The 20,372-nt window shown below is 41.3% G+C and overlaps 2 protein-coding genes across 2 annotated transcripts in view; one reads left to right on the plus strand and one right to left on the minus strand.

Moving 5' to 3' along the window:
- The window catches only part of TM2D1 (TM2 domain containing 1), a 150,420-nt gene that overhangs the window by 74,619 nt on the left and 55,429 nt on the right, over positions 1-20,372 (plus strand). The window lies entirely within an intron of this gene.
- LOC115860532 (putative G antigen family E member 3) lies at positions 11,674-12,015 on the minus strand. Its single transcript, XM_030870419.1, is given in 1 exon segment — positions 11,674-12,015. A coding segment is annotated over 1 exon segment (342 nt).

The raw sequence follows: 20,372 nt of genomic DNA on the forward strand, positions 1-20,372 counted from the left end.
TACAAAGTAATTGAGAAACAATAAAATGATTAGGTGTTCAAAATGGCTGGTAAAGAGACTAAAAGAAATCAGAAAAGGGAGAAAGTGAACTGAGCCGGGGTTTTTCATCACTAGAGGGAGACAGAGAGAGAAGCAAGGGTTAGCGCTTCACATGTATTAGACCAACCAAAACAACTCTGTAAAGGTATACTATTCCCAGTTTACAGATGAAGAAACTGAGGCTCAGGGAGGTTGAGAAACTTGTCCATGATCAACAGGTAGTAGGAAACAGGGTGAGAATTTGGAATCAGTTTTGTCTCCACACTTCCTCCTTGGAGGTATTCAAGCAGAAGGCCATGGCAGACAGGCTGTGGAGGATTCAGACATCTGCTGGGAGAATTAACTGCATGACCAACACTCTCTCTCCCAACCCTGGGGTCCTCTGGTCTGGGAGGATTTCAAGAAGTAGGTAGGTGTTGTGGTCTCAGTTTTGAGGGAACTCCTTATTCCTATAGCAGAAGAGATGCCAGCCTTATAGATACAGCTTTTTCTGAGTTTAAATTTCTGCAAGTTCAGCAAAACCAAATGTGGTGATTGAACAAAGAATAGAGTAATTCAATGAGACTGGGAGACTGTTGTTATAGGCAAGGAAGAGAGGATGATGAAGATTAATTATCAAATTATCATCAAATCCCCTTTCCCTAAAGGTGAAAGTGCTCATGGCCCAGGAATGGGGAGCCAGGTGTGACTGGGCCCAGCTGGGATCAAATTTGTCCCTGTCTTTTAGGTTTATATCAACAGCACTTTGGGGCTTTCTGCCAGTCGATAATTTACTCTTCACCTGTATTAGCTTCCTCTTGCTGTGTAACAAATTATCATGAGCTTAGTGGCTTGAAAAAACACCATTTGTTATCTCACAGTTTCTGTGGGTTTGGAGTACATGCATGGGTTAGTAGATCCCCTTGCTCAGGATCTCACAAGACTGCAATCAAGATGGCGTCAGGGCTTCATTCTCATCTGGAGGCTGGACCAGGGAAGAATCTACTTCCAAGCTTATTCAGGTTGTCGACAGAATTCGGTTCCTTGCAGCTGTAGGACTCATGGTGGCTTCTTTCTTCAGTGTCAGCTTGCTTTTGGAAAGCACTTTGTAGTTTGCAAATGCTTTTCCATTCTAAAATTAACCACAAATATGCTCTTCTCAGCTAAGGGTTTTATCATTCAAACAGTTGCCCAAACCAAAATCCTGAAGGACACCCTTGATTTCTCAATTCATCAGCAAGTCCTATGGCCTATACCTCCAAAATAAATCCTGAATCCAATAACTAGTTTCCATTTCACTGTTACCATCATTGTCTAAGCCACTGGCATCTCTCACCAAGCCTACTGCAATGCCCTTCTCACTGCCCTTCCTGCTTCCCCTCTAGACTTCCCCAAATCCATTCTCCACTAAGCAGCCAGGATGGTCTATTAAAGGTGAAAATAAGGTCATGTCACTTCCTTACTCAAAATCTTCCCATGACTTCTCACTGTTATTGAAATAAAATCCAAATTCCTATCCTTCCATGATCTGGCCCCTGCTAACTTCTGATTTTATTTCCTACCACTCTTCCTCCTGGTCGTGAACTTTTGGCCACACTGACTTCCCCGAGTGAACTCACTGTGCCTGGACCTGCACATGACTGCCTGCTTTTTATTATTCAGGTCTCAGTTCCATGTCATCACTTTACAAAGAACATCCCTGACCACGTTTTGCAAAATAACAACCACCCCTCAGTCTAAAATCATCCTTCATCTCATTACTCGATTTCCTTTTTCTCATAGCCCTTATTACTATACAAAATATCTCCTCCCTTCCTCCCTCCCTCCCACCCTTCCTTCCTTCCTTCCTTCCTTCCTTCCTTCCTTCTTTCCTTCCTTCCTACCTTCCCACCCACCCTCCCTCCCTCTCCTTCCCTCTACCTCTCTCTCTCATTACTTACGTATCTGTTTTTTACATAATTATTACTTTCTCTTCCTTCTAAAATATAAGCTTCATGAGAGACTTTGAGCACTATGCCTGGCACATAATAGATGTTCAGTAAAAATTTTTAGAATAAATGAACCTTGTAATGAGAGCAAGAAAGGGATTATTAATTCCTATTTTAATGATAAATATTAGGTCACTTGCCCAAAGTGAAAGTATTGTCCAGTGTTTACCCATGAGCTCTCCAAAGGTCAGGACCATGTTTTATACATTTTTGTATAAATGTATACACAGTCTCTGGCATATAGTCCCTGGGAATAGGACAGAGTAGTGGTTAGGGAGTTTGAGTCCTGACTCTGCCATTTACTGTGTGACCCTGGGCAGGATATTTAACCTCTTTGAGGCATGATTTCCTCATGTGTGAAGTAGAAATAAAAATAGTACATACTTCATAGGATTATGAAGATCAACTCAATTAATACAGGCAAAGCTGTTAGCTCGGTGCTTGACACATATTGAGGGCTACACACTTTCTGCATTTCTTCTTTTACTTTGTCTCCTTTCTCTCTTTGTAAGCATTGAATTAATTTTGAGCTAAATCATTAAACTTTCTACACTTTTCAGACTGTTTCAAATGAGTCATCTTACTTGTTTTCAGTTTCTCTAATCCCAAGCACGGCTTTTTTCTTGACTTCAGACACAAATGTGAGTGGCATTTGCTCCATGCAAAATAGCAATGCCGACCCAACTGAAAAGGTGCTCCCCCTCCTGGCTTTCTGTGAGCTTCATGGTTGAGAGGTGCAGCCCAGATGAAGAGGGAAGGAACTGCCAAGGCTGGATAAGGTTTTGCCTTCAATTGTGAGCAGAAATGTTTCAGGCCTTAGGCGGTTTCCAGGGAGTCCAGCTTCGTGCTGGATCTTCAGACTCCTTCTTATTCTGTCAAAGTGGAGAGAATGCTCCTTTCCCTCCTCTCCTTTTATCCTCTTTCCTCTTTCTTTTCTCTCTTTACCCAGTCACTGCCATCTTCCCTCTTCTGCTTCCCCCATCTAGGTCAATACAATACCTCAACCCAAAATCTGTCTGCCTTTGAGTCTATTTACCAAGCCTCCTGCCAGAGATGCAGCAACGAGAAGCAGGGTTGCAGAGCATCAGATGGGAGTCAGGCAGTTCTGTGTGCAAATTCCTGGTTTTGCTGCTTAGTCGCTCTGTGACCTTGGGCAAGTTCTTTAACTTCTTGGTGCCTCTATTTCCTTATTAGTAAAATAAGAATAATAGCTACCTCACGGTGTAGTGTGCTTGTGAAGATTTAAGAGGTAATCTGTGCATATTAATAAGCACTTAGTAGGTGTCTAAGATATATTAGTTTTATCTCCCATCCCTATGCCCCAACCAAATGGACAGATATTAATTTCAAATCAGTTTCAAATCAGATTTGAAGGGTTTTTGGTTGTCTATTCATTTTTTAATGTAAAGTTGATTATTTTATTGCTAATTTGAAAACAAATGACTTTATATTGGGAAAAAAACACCCCTTACTTACTGCAAAAGTAAGAGTCAGCCTAATGTTCACAGCAACTTTCTTCATAATAGCCAAAGACTAGAAGTAATCAAAATGTTCTTCAATAGGTGAATGGATAAACTGTTGTTATAGTGTAGCCAGACAATGGAACACAGTGGAAATCAGCAATTAAAAGGAATGAACTATAAAAAAAAAAAAGGAATGAACTATAAATGCACACAGTAAGATGGGTGAATCTCAAAAACATTATGTTGAGTGAAAGAAGACACACACACAAAAGGGTGCATACTGTATGATTCTATTTATATGAAATGTTAGAGAAGACAAATATAATCTGTAATGATAGAAGCAGATGAGTGGCTGTCCGGAGCCAGAGGTGGGAGTGGGGATTGACCGGCACAAAGAAATGTTTTTGGATGATGGAACCTCATCCAAAATGGATTTTGGAGGTGGTTATGAGTGTATTACTTGTCAAAACTCATGGATATGTAAAATTAAAGTGGTTGCATTTTACCTTATGTCAACTCTACCTCAATAAAACTGATTTAGAGAAATAAGAATCGAGAGAAACCAACAATTTGGCTAACTCACACTTGATAAGTACCTGGTAACAGTGATTTTACCTTTCACATCTATCATCTAAGGAAAAAGGAAAAACAAATCCTTTGTTGTACAGATATTCTAGTAAGAGGTATTAGCCACTCCTTGGAATGAGGAGTTTTGGGTGTAGAGTGTTATGCTTTCATGGTTTGGGAAGAACATCTGTTGTCTCCCATCAGCTTTGTTCCTTTGTTCCCAGAGGGTATGGGGTGTGTTGTATTACTTTATAAAGCCTTCTCAAGTTCTGCCCATCTTCTTTCGCTCCCCCCCAACTTTGCCCCTTTCCTTTTCTTCCTTTCTTTGTATTTCTTTGCCTGCCAAGTTCTGTGAGGTTCTGAATCACAGAAAAACAGATCACCTCACATTAGTCTGAAAAGCCAGGTTCAAACAGGAAAAATAAGCAGGAAAATTTCAGGCAGTTGTCTCGAGATAATCCAAGACAAAGTTCTGCTTTTTGCCTTGTTCTCATAATAATCTGGGTTTCTTTGCCTGAATAATTAAAGCTAGTTCTTCATTACTCTCCTCATCTGTGCCAGTGGAGAAACATGGTGAGTTCATGGGTTTTGGAATTTGTAGATCAGAAAAAATGCTTACAAAATATAGAAACACTTTGGAATTACTTGTGGTAAACATATTTTTAAAAGAAATTATAAAGAAAATTCTCATTGTAAAAGGCCCAGAAATAATCATGTTAACTCTTTGGTGAGTATCTCTAGTTTATTTTCTATATTTTTGTTTCTTATATTTTAACATAAATACATCATGCTTTGCAACTTGCCTTTTTCAGTTTCTAATATGCTTAGAAATTGTTCATATCTGTACATAGATGAAGTTGAACCATGTGAAATTGCTATTTCTGTAGATCTAAACAGTTTCATATAGTTAACCTAATACATCTACTCCAGTATTTTAATGTCTACATAGTATTGCATTGTATGGTTGTATCATAATTTTAAAAAATCATTCGCCTATTGATGGACATTTAGGTTGTCTCCATTTTATTTTCCTAATACAAACAGAACTGTAATGAATGTGCACTCACAAGTATAAATGTATATATATATACACATGTATCTTTGTGTGTATATATATATGTTTGCAAATAAATGTATATGTCTTTGTGTGTATATATATATGTATCTTTGCAAATAAATGTATGTATGCATACATACATAAATATCTTTGCATTTATATGTATATCTTTGTATGTGTGTACACACACATAATCTTTTTACATATGTATCAGTATTTCTATAGAATAGCTTGAATAGATTCCTAGATGTATAGCTGTGGTCAAGGGTTTACACATTTCACATTTTGATCATTGTTTCCCAAGTGTCCTCTAAAATGACTTGTAACAATTTATACCCCCCCAGAATGTCCTTTTCCCCTACAGTCTCAATAATCTGATGGGTGAATTGGTTTTTGAAGCATTCTGAAATCAGTTATTATTTTTTAATATTTTTATTGGAGTATAATTGCTTTACAATATTGTGTTAGTTTCTGCTGTATAACAAAGTGAATCAGCTATATGTATACATATATCCCCATATCCCCTCCCTCTTGCATATCCCTCCCACCCTCCCTAACCCACCCCTCTAGGTGGTCACAAAGCACCGAGCTGATCTCCCTGTGCTATGCAGCTGATTCCCATTAGCTATCTATTTTACATTTGGGAGTGTATATATGTTAATGCTACTCTCTCACTTTGTCCCAGCTTACCTTTTCCCCTCCCCTTGTCCTCAAGTCCATTCTCTATGTGTGCGTCCCTATTCCTGTCCTGCCCCTAGTTTCATCAGAACCTTTTTTTTTTTTAAGATTCCATATATATGTGTTAGCATACGGTATTTGTTTTTCTCTTTCTGACTTACTTCACTCTGTATGACAGACTCTCGGTCTGTCCACCTCACTGCAAATAATTCAATTTCATTTCTTTTTATGGCTGAGTAATATTCCATTGTTTATATATGCCATATCTTTATTCATTTATCTGTCAGTGAACACTTAGGTTGCTTCCATGTCCTGGTTATTGTAAATAGTGCTGCGATGAACATTGTGGTACATGACTCTTTTTGAATTATGGTTTTCTCAGGGTATATGCCCAGTAGTGGGATTGCTGGGTCATATGGTAGTTATATTTTTAGTTTTTTAAGGAACCTCCATACTGTTCTCCATAGTGGCTGTATCAATTTACATTACCACCAACAGAGCAAGAGGGTTCCCTTTTCTCCACACCCTCTCCAGCATTTATTGTTTGTAGATTTTTTGATGATGGCCATTCTGACTGGTGTGAGGTGATACCTCATTGTAGTTCCGATTTGCATTTCTCTAATGATTAGTGATGTTGAGCATTCTTTCGTGTGTTTGTTGGCAATCTGTATATCTTCTTTGGAGAAATGTCTATTTAGGTCTTCTGCCCATTTTTGCATTGGGTTGTTTGTTTTTTTGATACTGAGCTGCTTGTATATTTTGGAGACTAATCCTTTGTCAGTTGCTTCGTTTGCAAATATTTTCTCCCATTCTGAGGGTTGTCTTTTCGTCTTGTTTCTGGTTTCCTTTGCTGTGCAAAAGCTTTGAAGTTTCATTAGGTCCCATTTGTTTATTTTTGTTTTTATTTCCATTTCTTTAGGAGGTGGGTCAAAAAAGATCTTGCTGGGGCTTCCCTGGTAGCGCAGTGATTGGGGGTCTGTCTGCCGATGCAGGGGACACGGGTTTGTGCCCCAGTCTGGGAGGATCCCACATGCCGTGGAGCGGCTGGGCCCGTGAGCCATGGCCGCTGAGCCTGCGCATCCGGAGCCTGTGCTCCGCAATGGGAGAGGCTGCAGCAGTGAGAGGCCCGCGTACTGCCAAAAAAAGAAAAAAAAAATCTTGCTGTGATTTATGTCATAGAGTGTTCTTCCTATGTTTTCCTCTAAGAGTTTTATAGTGTCTGGCCTTACATTTAGGCCTTTAATCCATTTTGAGTTTATTTTTATGTATGGTGTAAGGGAGTGTTCTAGTTTCATTCTTTTACATGCAGCTGTCCAGTTTTCCCAGCACCACTTATGGAAGGGGCTGTCTTTTCTCCATTGTATATTCTTGCCTCCTTTATCAAAGATAAGGTGACCATATGTGCGTAGGTTTATCTCTGGGCCTTCTATCCTGTTCCATTGATTTATATTTCTGTTTTTGTGCCAGTACAATGCTGTCTTGATTACTGTAGCTTTGTAGTATAGTCTGAAGTCAGGAAGCCTGATTCCTCCAGCTCTATTTTTCTTTCTCAAGATTGCCTTGGCTATTCGGGATCTTTTGAGTTTCCATACAAATTGTGAAATTTTTTGTTCTAGTTCTGTGTAAAATGCCATTGGTAGTTTGATAGGGATTGCATTGTATCTGTAAATTGCCTTGGGTATTATAGTCATTTTCACAATGTTGATTCTTCCAATCCAAGAACATGGTATATCTCTCCATCTGTTTGTATCACCTTTAATTTCTTTCATCATTGTCTTATAGTTTTCTGCATACAAATCTTTTGTCTCCTAGGTAGATTTATTCCTAGGTATTTTATTCTTTTTTTTGCAACGGTAAATGGGAGTGTTTTCTTAATTTCTCTTTCACATTTTTCATCATTAGTGTATAGGAATGCAGGAGATTTCTGTGTGTTAATTTTGTATCCTGAAACTTTACCAAGTTCAGTGATTAGCTCTAGAAGTTTTCTGGTAGCACCTTTAGGATTCTCTAAGTATAGTATCATGTCATCTGCAAATAGTGACAGCTTTACTTCTTTTCTGATTTGAATTCCTTTTATTTCTTTTTCTTGTCTGACTGCTGTGGCTAAAACTTCCAAAACTATATTGAATATAGTGGTGAGAGTGGACTACGTTGTTTTGTTCCTGGTTTTAGAGGAAATATTTTCAGTTTTTCACCATTGAGAATGATGTGTGCTGTGGCTTTGTCATATATGGCCTTTATTATGTTGAGGAAATTTCCCTCTATGCCTACTTTCTGGAGGGTTTTTATCATAAATGGGTGTTGAGTTTTGTCAAAAGCTTTTTCTGCATCTATTGAGATGATCATATGTTTTTTCTCTTTCAATTTGTTAATATGGTGTATCACATTGTTTGATACGCATATATTGAAGAATCTTGCATTCCTGGGATAAACCCCTCTTTATCATGGTGTATGATTCTTTTAATGTGCTGTTGGATTCTGTTTGCTAGTATTTTGTTGAGGATTTTTGCATCTATGTTCATCAGTGATATTGGCCTCTAGTTTTCTTTTTTTGTGACATCCTTGTCTGGTTTTGGTATCAGGGTGATGGTTGAAATTAGTTATTTTATTCAGTAAAAGATGTAAGAAAGACTTACCTTGTGCCCAGCTCTGTGCTAAACCTTAGAAGTAAATATGTGCATAATTAATATGGTCACTGCCCTCACAGTGTGTGTGTGCTGACTGGTGAAACGACTAATACACACACACACACACACACACACACACACAGTGGCAATGATTTTATCTTCATGATTACCAATCATCTCTAGCAAGATTAACTGAAAATACACCAACTGCCTACGCTGAGGGTCCACTGGAGTCAGAAAGAACAAGTGTCATGCTGGCTCCACCACTTACTATCTGCATGACCTGAGTTTCTTGATTTGTAAAATGGAGATAATAATTGTAGTGCCCTACTATTAATAGTAGTATAATAGTAGGGTGGTTGTGAAGATTAAATGTACAATGCAAAGCACAGCGCCCAGCCCTTAGTAAGGACTCTGCGAATGTTAGCTACTGCCATTTGCCTTCATTTCAAGATCACCAGCTTCATGTGCCTATTGCTATGCCTCTTCTAATGTGGCATTAAGTACGGAATAAAAAATATTTCTTACGTGGTATGTCTAGCCCTGGGGAGACAGGGACTATCGCTTCCCTCATTTTGAACAGTATACTTCTATTAGTACAACCTGGTTGCTAAGGTTTCTACTCTAAGGTTATTTTATTCTAAGAACTTTAAACATTGCCTGCATCCTCAAACAGAGGGATTGCTCATTGCTATTTTGCAAAACCCCAGTTCTTGATGAAAGAAGGGCCATTGCAATTACCAGTATATTTTCGAAGGAAGATGGTAAGGGACAACACTGTAGATATTTTTAACCAAAATAGAATGGTGCAAAGTTAAGCTATGGAGACGTTTACCCATAACAGACAAATTTCCTGCATTTATTATTAATGTTTCAGGAAAATACTGTTTTCTTCCAGATATGTAAATTTTGTGTTCACTGTGGTAGCATAAGTAGGTTGGTGGAAAAATGCCTTGTCCAGTATGCATGACCATGAAAATAGTCCATAAACATGCAGCTTCCTTCTCTAATACATTTATTAAATCTGTACCAATTAATTGCCTGTTCGATGTTCAGGAGGCTGCAGCAACTGCTGCTCAACGGAAACTGTGAGAAAAGATCAGAGAAATGTCAACAGTTGACAATCTAACAAGAGGCCATTGTCCCCTCTAGAAACTCATTAAGGGGAAGGACTTGGGTGCATATAAATAGCCTTTGGAAGGAGGCATCTCCATCAGCTGCTGAGGATACCCTGACGATGTGGACAAGTCTGGATAGATAAGTAGCAGCAAGGACATTACTAAAATGCCGCTCAAAGGCAGTGCTGCAACCATCCAGCACACTCAGACCGAGGTTTTCTGTGTTGGAATTCCATTGACACAATTATTTGTAATCAGGAAGTGGTTCAGAGGCTACCTAGAATAGGCTACCTGTTCTCTCCCCAAGGGTCCTAACCTAATAATGGTCACTGGACTCCTTTGACCATCTGATGAAGTTCTTGTCTCTTTGCCCAGAAAAATAGTCCTTCATATATATTCACCTAGGACTTTGCATATAATCTTTGGGGCTTCATAGATGCCCCAGAAGCTCCATGGGCCCTGGATTAAGAAACCCTGCTCTGTGCTTTTTTTTTTTTTTTTTTTTTTTTTGCGCTACGCGAGCCTCTCACTGTTGTGGCCTCTCCCTTTGCGGAGCACAGGCTCCGGACGTGCAGGCTCAGTGACCATGGCTCATGGGCCCAGCCGCTCCACGGCATGTGGGATCTTCCCAGACCGGGGCACGAACCCGTGTCCCCTGCATCAGCAGGCTGACTCTCAACCACTGCGCCACCAGGGAAGCCCCCCTTTTTTTTTTTTAATCCTTTACTCCCAGCAGTGAACCGGTGGTTTTTCCTTTTCAGGATGGATGTCTACTGATCTCCCCTACATCCCACAGATTCTAGCCTTCCTTCAAGCCCAGTTCTTGTTCACACCCTAGTGCTCTGAACTCTCAGGGCACTTGGAGTTGGTAACAACTTAGTACCCAATTATGTCTAGGACATCCTGAGTCTATCACTTACATGGCATTTAGATATTCATCCTTTCAATACATATTTAATGAGTGCCTACTATGTGCCAGGCACTGTTCCCAGACAATGATTAAATTGTATTAAAATCAGGATCATATAACACAACTTGCCAACTACCCCACTAGACTGTGTGTCCTCAGCAGCAAGGACCCGATCTCCCACCTTGCCACATCTTTTTCTCTTGCCTTATTCCCACTCATCTGCAAGGGCTCCGTTCAAATGTTCTCTCTCCTGGGCTGGGTTAGGAAATCCTCTTCAGTACTCCTCTGGCACCCTGTGCTCACCACTGTTAGAACTCTTGCTGCATTGTTTTGAAGTCATCTGTTTCCATGTCCGTTTCTCCCACTGTGCTTTTGTCCAGGACAGGGTCTTACACTCAGAGCCTGGAAATGGTAAAACTCAAAATATTTGTTGAATATCTAAGCTTTCTCTCACCTCCAGGCCTTCAAACATGCTGTTCCCTCTACCTGAAATATTCTTCCTCCTTTATTGTTTGCAAATTCCTATCAGCTTAAACATCACTTCCTCAGGAAAGCTTTTTTTTTTTTTTTGATTCCTAGGTGAAATTATGTCCCCTCACAAAATGCTCCCCCAAAGACTTTGAACATCCATTAATATTGTATTTCACTGTGATTCCTTGTTTAATATTTATATTCATTGTTAGAATATCAGCTTCATCAGGGCAGGGGCCATGGCTATCTTATTTTCCCCTGTATAGCAAAGGACTAAAACATTGTATGGTCCTTTACTATTCAAAGAGTAGTTCAGGGACAAACAGCACTGGCATTCCTTGGGAGCTTGCTGGAGATATAGAATCTCAAGCCTTACCCCAGACCTTTGGAATCAGAATCTCCAGGTGATCTCCATACACATTAAGGCTTGAAAAGCAGTGGTCTACTACAAATACATTCAATAAATACCTGCTGAATGAATGACAAGTGTTGAACTGAACAAAATGGAACCAATTCAGCCTTGGTACCCCTGTAGTCCGGCACAGAGCCTGGCTCAAAGAAGGCACTCAGTAAGTGTCTGAGGAACAAATATTTTCTTCTATTCATCCATATTCACTGTGTTTTCTTCAACTAGCTTGTAAGCCAAACTTTGGGGGCCAGGGTCCTATTTTGGCCTTTTTTTCCTTTTATTTTAAGTTGTAAAACTTTATTGAGAGATGGTTAGCAGTCAAATTTCCAACACAAGGACAGCATGCTTGGCTTCAGTCTGTCTCTGTTTAAATCTGTGGTTGTCCTTCACCAGCTTCTGGCATTTTAACAGGCTCTAGACTTGGTAGAATCTCCTTCTTGACATCAGGACCACCTCCAGGCTCATCCACAGTCTTCAAGAGAACCAGTTTCTACTGATCAGCTTCCATATCAGCCCTTTGAGCTACAGATGCTCCTTCATCTTCAATGTCATAAGCAGGTATAATATCCTGACTCTCAGTTTGCGGTTCTTCTAGTTGAGGTTGTTTATCACTGGGCTGCTGAGCAACCAGAGGTCTAACTGGCTGGGAAGACTCTCCATCATTTCTTCTTCCTGCAGATTGGGATCTTGTTCTGACATGCCCACTCATATTTCCCAACTTAACTCCCAGGAGTATTGCTATGAGGATCTATTGGCTGAGTTTCATTCAGCAAGGAAGAATCCAAATGGCAGGAACACGATCTGCCCTGCACAGCTGCTGTTGGTCTTTTTTCTTACCTCTATATCTTCTAAGTCTGCACCATATGCATGGTAAGTACTCAATAAAAACTTGAAGCTAACCTGATACTTCAAGGTTAAGGAATACATCATCCACCAGATTGGATTCAAGGTAGCTGGTTTGAAGGGTGGGGTGTGTGTGAAATGACCAGGGACATTTTCAGTTGTGTGAGACCCTCAAGCCCAGAGAGCTGTGCTTTGAGTCTCATTCCTCATCTCCATATGGAACATCCCATGTAGGGTAACAAAATGGAGAGGCTAGAGCCATATAGTTCTCTAGAGGCTAGAGAACTTTGCTTTCTGGCTTTCACTCTTTTCTCAGGACAATGTTTGGTTTGAAGAGGCCTAATGATGCTACTTACAAAAGCAAAAACACTGAAACAGATCCTTCTGAGTAGTATGTCTAGTATAATTGCCTCTTCCAGATTTTCTCCAGGGAAAAAACATTTGATTTTTGGCATTTGGTCTTAGTATTAGGACAACTTACAGACTGTGGGCAAAGACTTTGTGAAAACAGGCATATTGATACATAAGGTTAGGCTTTTTTTTAATGAGGTGAAAATAACATTTGGATTTAAAAATTATATTATTGCGTCTAGTGAACGCTCTTGATGTTTCAGGAGAACATTGCACTGAGTTAAACTCAGCAGATACTTCTTGAGCACCTCTTGAGTTTGGTGGTGCAGATTCAATCTTTGACCTTCAGGAGTTTTGGTCTAGAGAGGAGATTGTGTCTTGAATTTTTTTTTTAATCTATTTATTAGGCTGTCAAATCTAAGAGATTGTGGCAAGAATTTATGTTTGTTTAACACTGTGGGACTTTAGAAAGAAGAACTGGAACTCTGGAATCCTGGAGCCTTTGACCTTTAAATTGTAGATCACAAACTTTCCAAAATAGTTAAAGATTATCCTGCGATGGAGAGTCACCGTGAAATGAATGGTCATCAAAGGCCATCAAAGTCTCTCTGACTCTTCCCCTGCCTGCTCTGTGAGAGTTTCCACCATCTCAATTCCTTCCAGGTAGACCTGGAAGTTTTCAAGGATGTTCTCATATGTACTCTACCTACTGGTCCTTGGCTACTCGGTGGTGGCCACCATTTTGGTCGTATCCTTCTCTAACTTCTTGCTGTGAATCTTCTTTCATGACAAAAGCTGGTGCCCTGGACCAACACTCTAGTTGCAGGTCACCAAAAGCCCACATAGCCAGCTAGTATATATGGCCATGCCTCTGTCAGCACCTCCACCAATTCTAATGCTGCCACCCACTCTGTCTACGGATATGGTCCATACCTTTCCTCTCCTTCCCTGCCTGTGGCGAAGAGGCTCTAAAACAAAACCAGAGCACACACCTGGATCCAGTTAGCAATCTGTTCAGGAGCCAAGTAAACAAGGAATTTCTGAGTCACAGCCTTTCTAGTCCCCACTTCATGTCTTCTGCTTGCTACCTCAACAGCCAAGAGATGCCTGACATGAGAAGCTCGATCTTTGCTTCAGACGTTCCCATTTTTGCTCTCATTTACCATCCCCCCCGGAGGAACCAACTTACCTCCAAATAAATTAAAGGAATCTATCCTGTAGGTGTGTTTGTAATAAGGCATATGCCTATGCTCCCCATGCCCCCAAAATTAGCCCAGAGAAACACCCCCTTTCTCCCTACCATCAGCTCTGGCTGCCAAGGAGAAGCAGATTTCCTGAGGCTGTTTGTCCTAGACCTTCCCATTCCCAGTGGGGCCTGGGCTGGCTTGTTTTATTGTCTGCCTTAGAAGGGACAGTCTGGGTTGGTCAAGAGGTTAAGACTCCCAACCTTGTACCCAGCACACAAAGCAGTTAGGGTCGCAGGCTTTGGTAGCCAGATCCTGGCCCTGCCACTTTTTATCCACTCTGACCATCCCCTTATCTGTAAAATGGGGAGATCCTTGTGACAGAGGGCAGCACTAAGTACGATTGTATATGTAGTGTTTGGCTTTGAATCACAATAATCACTCAGTTATTGGTTGCTACTAATAAAAACGAAAAGAGCTAAGTGGTTTCCTTTTAATAGCAAGACATGTGATAGTAGCATTTTAACATGTCTTCCTGCCTCCGGCTTCTTATTCTCTGCAATCCATTTCCATTCAGCTGCTAGATTCATCCCCCCAGAACATTTTGATCACATTATTCCCCCATGTGAAAATGTTAGATGGCTTCCCGTTACTTACAACTGAAGTCTGAAGTCCTCCTCTTTGCACTCAAGGCGCTTTGTTCTGGCCCCAACAAAACATTACCTCCTTTTCTCCACTACACCTCTTCACACCTCCTCCACTTCAATTAAAATAACCTCCTTACATACACCCACACCCTGCACACTGTTTGTCCTTTTATCCAGAATCCAGATCTTCTCTCTTCTTTGCACTTGGCTCAAGTGCCACCTCCTCCACCAAGCCTTCCCCAGCCCCTAGGAAACCCCATAACTCTTTATGAGCCTTGGGGCACTTATCCTTTGTCACGACACAAGAATCTGCATAAACTTTGTGCTTCAAATTTATACATACATCTCCCATAGCAGATGATTAATGATGATATCTGCCTGATTCATCTCCATATTCCTGAGCCAAGGTTTCTTAACCTCACTTCTATTGACATTTTGGGCTACATAATTCTTTGTCGTGGCGGAACGTCACGTGCACTGTAGGCTGTTTAGCAGCATCCCTGGCCTCCACTCACTAGATGCCAATAGCATCCCCCCACCCCTGGTTGTGACAACCAGAATTGTCTCCAGACATTGCCAGATGTCCCCTAGAGGGCAACCCCCCCCCCCCCGCCGGTTGAGAACCATTGCCTTAGACCAAGCTTGGAGGCCTGAATATGGATGGCTCTGAGTAAATGCTTATGAAAGAAAAGAAGGAGTTTGGCTTAGGTCCTTCTAAATTTAAACAGTAGTGGAACGTACAATTAATGATATGATTTCAGTAATTGGAAATAAAAGTATAGAGTTCCCATGAGAACTAAGAACTAGAGATAGAGATTTGAATGCCACCAGCATGGAATCAGCCAATAGGTATCTATTGTGTAACATAACATTTAGGAGTGTGGAGTCAGGTAGGAGTTGGGTTCCAATACTGGCCTCACCACTGTGTCACTGTAGGTGAGTACCTTAATGTCTATGAGCTTCTGTTCTATCATTCTGTAAAACGGGCATAATAATTGTCACCCTCATGGGGTTGCTATAAGGATAAATTAGATAATGCACTTCAAGTGGTTAATAGAGAGCCTGGAATGTAGTAAGCACTTAATAATAGCACAAAAAACTATTATTAATACTGTGATTATTATTGTAATAATGATTCATGTCTAATCCTTTTGGAGGTCATGACAGTATTATTTATTTCCATCTTATAGATGGCTTGTGGTTAGAATCTGGATCTTCTGATCTCCAACTTTCACTACATCATCATTTATCTGACACAATGCAAATGGAGTCTCATTTACAGGAAGAATCTTCACTTTTTTTAAATTTGGAAACTGAGTGCTAACTGCCTACAGCAAAAATTCTTTTTCAATTGGTAAATATCATCTTCGTCTATAACTATCATTGGGAAATTCAATAACTGCTTATTAAGCACTTTGGATAAGTAGATGTGCTGGATATTGGATATAAGACACCTGGTTTGCTAAAACACAGCACCTGCCTGTTTGTAGCTTACAAATCTGCAAGCTCAAAGATTCTGTCCTTTAGGCTTTAAAAAAAATGGATTCATAAGTTTAGCAACCAGTGGGCACCAGCTCCAGGAGCACTTGATTTTTGGAGTAAAGCAGCACGAGCGGCTGCCTTGGCCTCTCGCAGAAGCCGAGACAGAAGCTGAGGGACAGGACAACAGGCAGGTGGGGAAGCCAATTTCCGCCTGAGCGAGCCAATCGGCTAAGCGTATCCGTGCAGGTCAATCCACAGTCCGGCAGAATAATTCTCTTGCCTTAGAAAACAAACACCAGAGAGAAGGTCAGGAAAATTTAGCCCTGAACCAGTTCTATCACCAACAAACTGGTTGACCCAGGGAAAAAAACCTCTCCAAGCCTCTGTTTACTCATTTCAAATTCAGGGCGTCAGACGAAATGAGTGTTACTTAATTAGTGCTACCCATATTGGAGGTAGAACACTGGAATAGTGTAGATGGTGCAGGATTTTTTTTCAGCAATTACAGCCATTAACAAAATGCCTGACAACTCATAAATATACCTGGGGGGTGAGGGGAAGCGTTTGTTATCACATTAGATCGCTGTTGTTTAACTGAGTGTTTATCCAGTGGGTTAGATTCATTTGTTCATTCATTCATTCAGCAGTTGAGCACACTGGCTATGTCATGGGCCTGGACTGGGAATAGAAACTGCTGTCCTCAAATGGGGCTTACATGTAACCAGTGAAATCAATCATAGGTTACAGGAGGAGGCATGGAGTCTTTTTTCCTCCAGATACGAACCCCTGTGCTGAATCTGATATGCCGCCGTGGACCTGGTGATGGAGATCCCTACCTCCCGACTCCTTACCGCCAGCTTCTTTCACCCCTTTCCCACTGGCTGGAAAATTCTCCATCAGTTGCCCAAGTCGCCGACACCCCTGGTTTCCGTGGCAGCAGAGGGATCTGCTTCGAGTGCTTTCGGCTTCCTGTAGGTGGAGCCAAACCCCCTGACTGAGAGGCTGCGGCCCGCTCCCTCCGCAGCCCCCGGCGGGCACTTCTCAATCCACCTCCTTCCCTCTCTCTCCTCTCTTGTGCGGTCCCTTCTACATCCCCACCAACCGAGTGCGTCGGAGGGGAAATCGTGCCAGACTTTGGAGACGGCTGCCAGGTTTCTCTCAAGTCTTGGCTTAACAAAGGAAAGCAAATTACAAAAATGGAAATTTTCAAACCAGCGTTCAGTGGTATTCAGCTCGACGTTTGGGTAGCGCACAGGCAGAGACCGCATTCGTGCTATTTTGTGATTTAAATGATACCGAAAATACCTCCTTGCTTGGGTTTTCTTCTTCCAAAACGACTTCTTTCCCTCTTCGAATTTCCCTTTCTTCGGAGAGCCGCAGCCCCTTGACCACTCTAGAACTGTTAACATCTGTGGAAATCTTGCCTCTGCTGACTTTTTTCTAAAGAGTTGAACTTTAAAAATGCCTGCGCTTTGCAGCCTGGAGAAATCCAGATAAAGAAGTTTCTAGGCACTTTCCCAGGGACTCCTGCGTTTCGTGTGGGGAACTCCGAGTTCTATGACAGAGCATAAATCGTCTTTCCATTTCATCTCCATGCACGGACAGCACCTGAATGTGAAACTTGCCAGAAACACGTGCTACCTTGTTCTCCCCTCAACTTGAATGGTGTGATCTGTCTCATCCTTAAAAAATGGTTTTAAAGTGGCTGCTGAGTTGGGTCTTGAATGATCTTACTTCACGGTGAAGTTTGTTTCTTAAAAAAATATATATATATATCCTGATCATATCCTCCTTGCTAATTTTTGTTGTTGCTAGACAGGCCTTGTCCCAAGTGGGTTTGTGAGAAAGGCGCTTCCATTGTTTGTTCCCCCCCAGACTGTACCATTTCTTTCCTTGGAAGCTTTGTCTCCTTCTTACACAGCTGTGTTTGCGGTGCCTGGAGACAGGTGGGGGGAGCAGCCTCCAGGTCCAAGCTGCCAATTCTCTCTCTAAAGACTGTCTGAAAAGCTATTAAAATTTAAAGATCACACACAAACACACACACACACATTTTTTTTTGGTGGCGGTCACTCACTACATCTGACTGTTGTGTAGGGACAGCTGTACCAATTAGCCAGACTGAGACTAGAAGTCACAGCCATTCTATTGTCTGTATTCTCCAGTCCACAGAAGCATTACCTTGGGCCATGGCCACATCTTTCTTTCTTTCTTTTCTTTTCTTTTTTTTTGGCCACACAGCATGAGGGAATCTTAGTCAGGGATTGAACCCATGCCCCCTTAAGTGGAGGCTCGGATTCCTAACCACCGGACTACCAGGGAAGTCTGATGGTCACATCTTTCTAGGCACTTTCGAGGCTACGCATCCTGTAGCCTTGGCCCAGTGATGGGACTGATTATGACTGTGGGAGAGAGGACCACTCATCTCAATACGTAAACATGGGCAATCTTCAGGCAGTTAGTCACAGTAAGAGGTCTTTGTTGGTTGGGGCCCACACAAAAGAGAATTCTCTACCTGGGTCAAATTAGAGCAGATAAATCAGACTAGACTGGTAGTGTTTTTCAGACTTCATAATGGAAGGATGACTTTTCCAGACTGGGTCAGACACCCTGTGGTTTCACCCTGAGGACCCTAGCTCTGGGTACTCCGTCCTCTTTAGGACCCTCATGCCTTGGCTTGTGCTGTTACCTCCTCTTGGAATTTCTCCCCCATCCACTGCTCTACTTAGCAAACTCTTGTCTTTCAAGACTTCTCAAATGCAACCCCTCTGAAGTCTTTCATAGCCATGCCCCTGTGCCAGTCCCCCTGTAGAATTAATCATTCTGTGGTCTGTTTAGTATAATTCTATTGCTTGATCTATGTAACATACTACACTGTATTATGCATGTTTTTTATGACTCTTTCTCCCCTGATAGAATATACTCTTTGCTAAGACAGGGAATACGTCTTATTTACCTCATACCTCTCACACTAAAAATGCTCAGGAGAAAAATCTCGTGAATGAATAAAGACATGGTTTTAAAACATTTTCAAAGGGGAAATTTGTTTCCTTTCAGGTTCTTCTATTTCAACGGCCAGACATCTATGACTGCGTCTGTAGAGCTGAGAGTAAAAATTCTAGGTTTATGTTAAAGTCTGATTTTAATATCTCAGAGACATTCTTCTGCTTATGGTAAGGAAAGTTTGATATGCATGTAGGTGGAAAATTTCTACATCCCCACCATCTGATTAACGCATCTGTTCCTACAAAATCTGTGGTGTCTGTGGTGAGAGCAGAATATCACCACAGATACAGGAGCTTGTAAGAATGATGGAGTTCTATCGTTAAATGTAGCCTTATGAGTTATACTAAGTAGTTGTTATTTATTAGACTTTATTCACTAAGTTGCTCAAGCCAGAAACCTGGAAATGTCCTTGGAACCTCCTTCTCCATCACTTCCCACGTCCAGTTATCTCCAAGTCATGTCACTTCTCCAAAATATCTCTCAGATTTGTCCACTGTTCTTCATCTCTGCCATTGAGCCATTCCAAGCCACTATCACTTCCCACCTGGACAATTGCCAAGGCCTTCTAGTTAGTCTTTCTGCTTCTTGTCTTGCCTGACTCCCGTCATGTCACTCCCTGGCCAGCCACTTTTCAATGGCTGCACTTAGCATAATCCTTTATATGGTCTGGTGTGGTCTGGCTCCCGCCTATCTTTTGAGCCTCTTTCTCACTGAATATACTAGCCTTCAGGTCCTTGAACTTGCCAGAGTCCTGCCTACTTCAAAGCTTATCCCTGTGCTTACTTCTCCTGGGAATACTCATTCTCTCTCTTGGATCACTCGTCTTTCAGAGATCAATTTCAATGGCACTTTCTTGGAGATGTGTTCTCTGCTTCTCCTCCCCCCTTCCTCTCTCCTGGATAAATTAGGTACCCACTATTTGTCCCTCCTGGTGCCTTGTTTTTCCTTCATGTTAAGGATCACAGGTTACAGTGATAAAATTATTGATGTTTTTATTTATTTTATGTTTATCTCCCCATCCACAGTAGATCACATGAAGACAGGGATCGTGTCTCTTTATTCAAAAGAGTTGACCTGTATACCCAGTGCCTGACATATAGTAGGTTGTCAAGAAATACTCTGGCTAGTGCTGCAACGAGAAATGTAGCAAGTCATGTGTAACAGGCCTGTGACATGAAAACAGTTTCATGCAAAAAAAAAAATGGTAATCTGCAGTGAGACTCAAAGCTGTTTATGCACATGGAGCAAGCAAGGGGAAGACTTGAGTTATGATATGATATCCCATGGTCTTTCTCCACTGCCATTTGAAAAATAAGAAGAGAACAAGAACAAAAATATTTGTTTTACAGCTCTACCAAGATTCAGCCCTCCCCTTTCTCTCCCCCTTGCATCAAGTACATCCTGTACTTTTGGCAACATGTTGACTGGATATTTAAAAGCTGTGAACTGTTCTGAAAATTTCACATACTGGGTTATGGCCATGTGTGTTTGATCAAAATTCAATTACTACGCTGTACCATACTTGGAAACCTATCATCCCAAGTTATGAAGTATGA

Source organism: Globicephala melas, chromosome 1 (genome assembly GCF_963455315.2).
Source record: "Globicephala melas chromosome 1, mGloMel1.2, whole genome shotgun sequence".
Taxonomy (NCBI): domain Eukaryota; kingdom Metazoa; phylum Chordata; class Mammalia; order Artiodactyla; family Delphinidae; genus Globicephala; species Globicephala melas.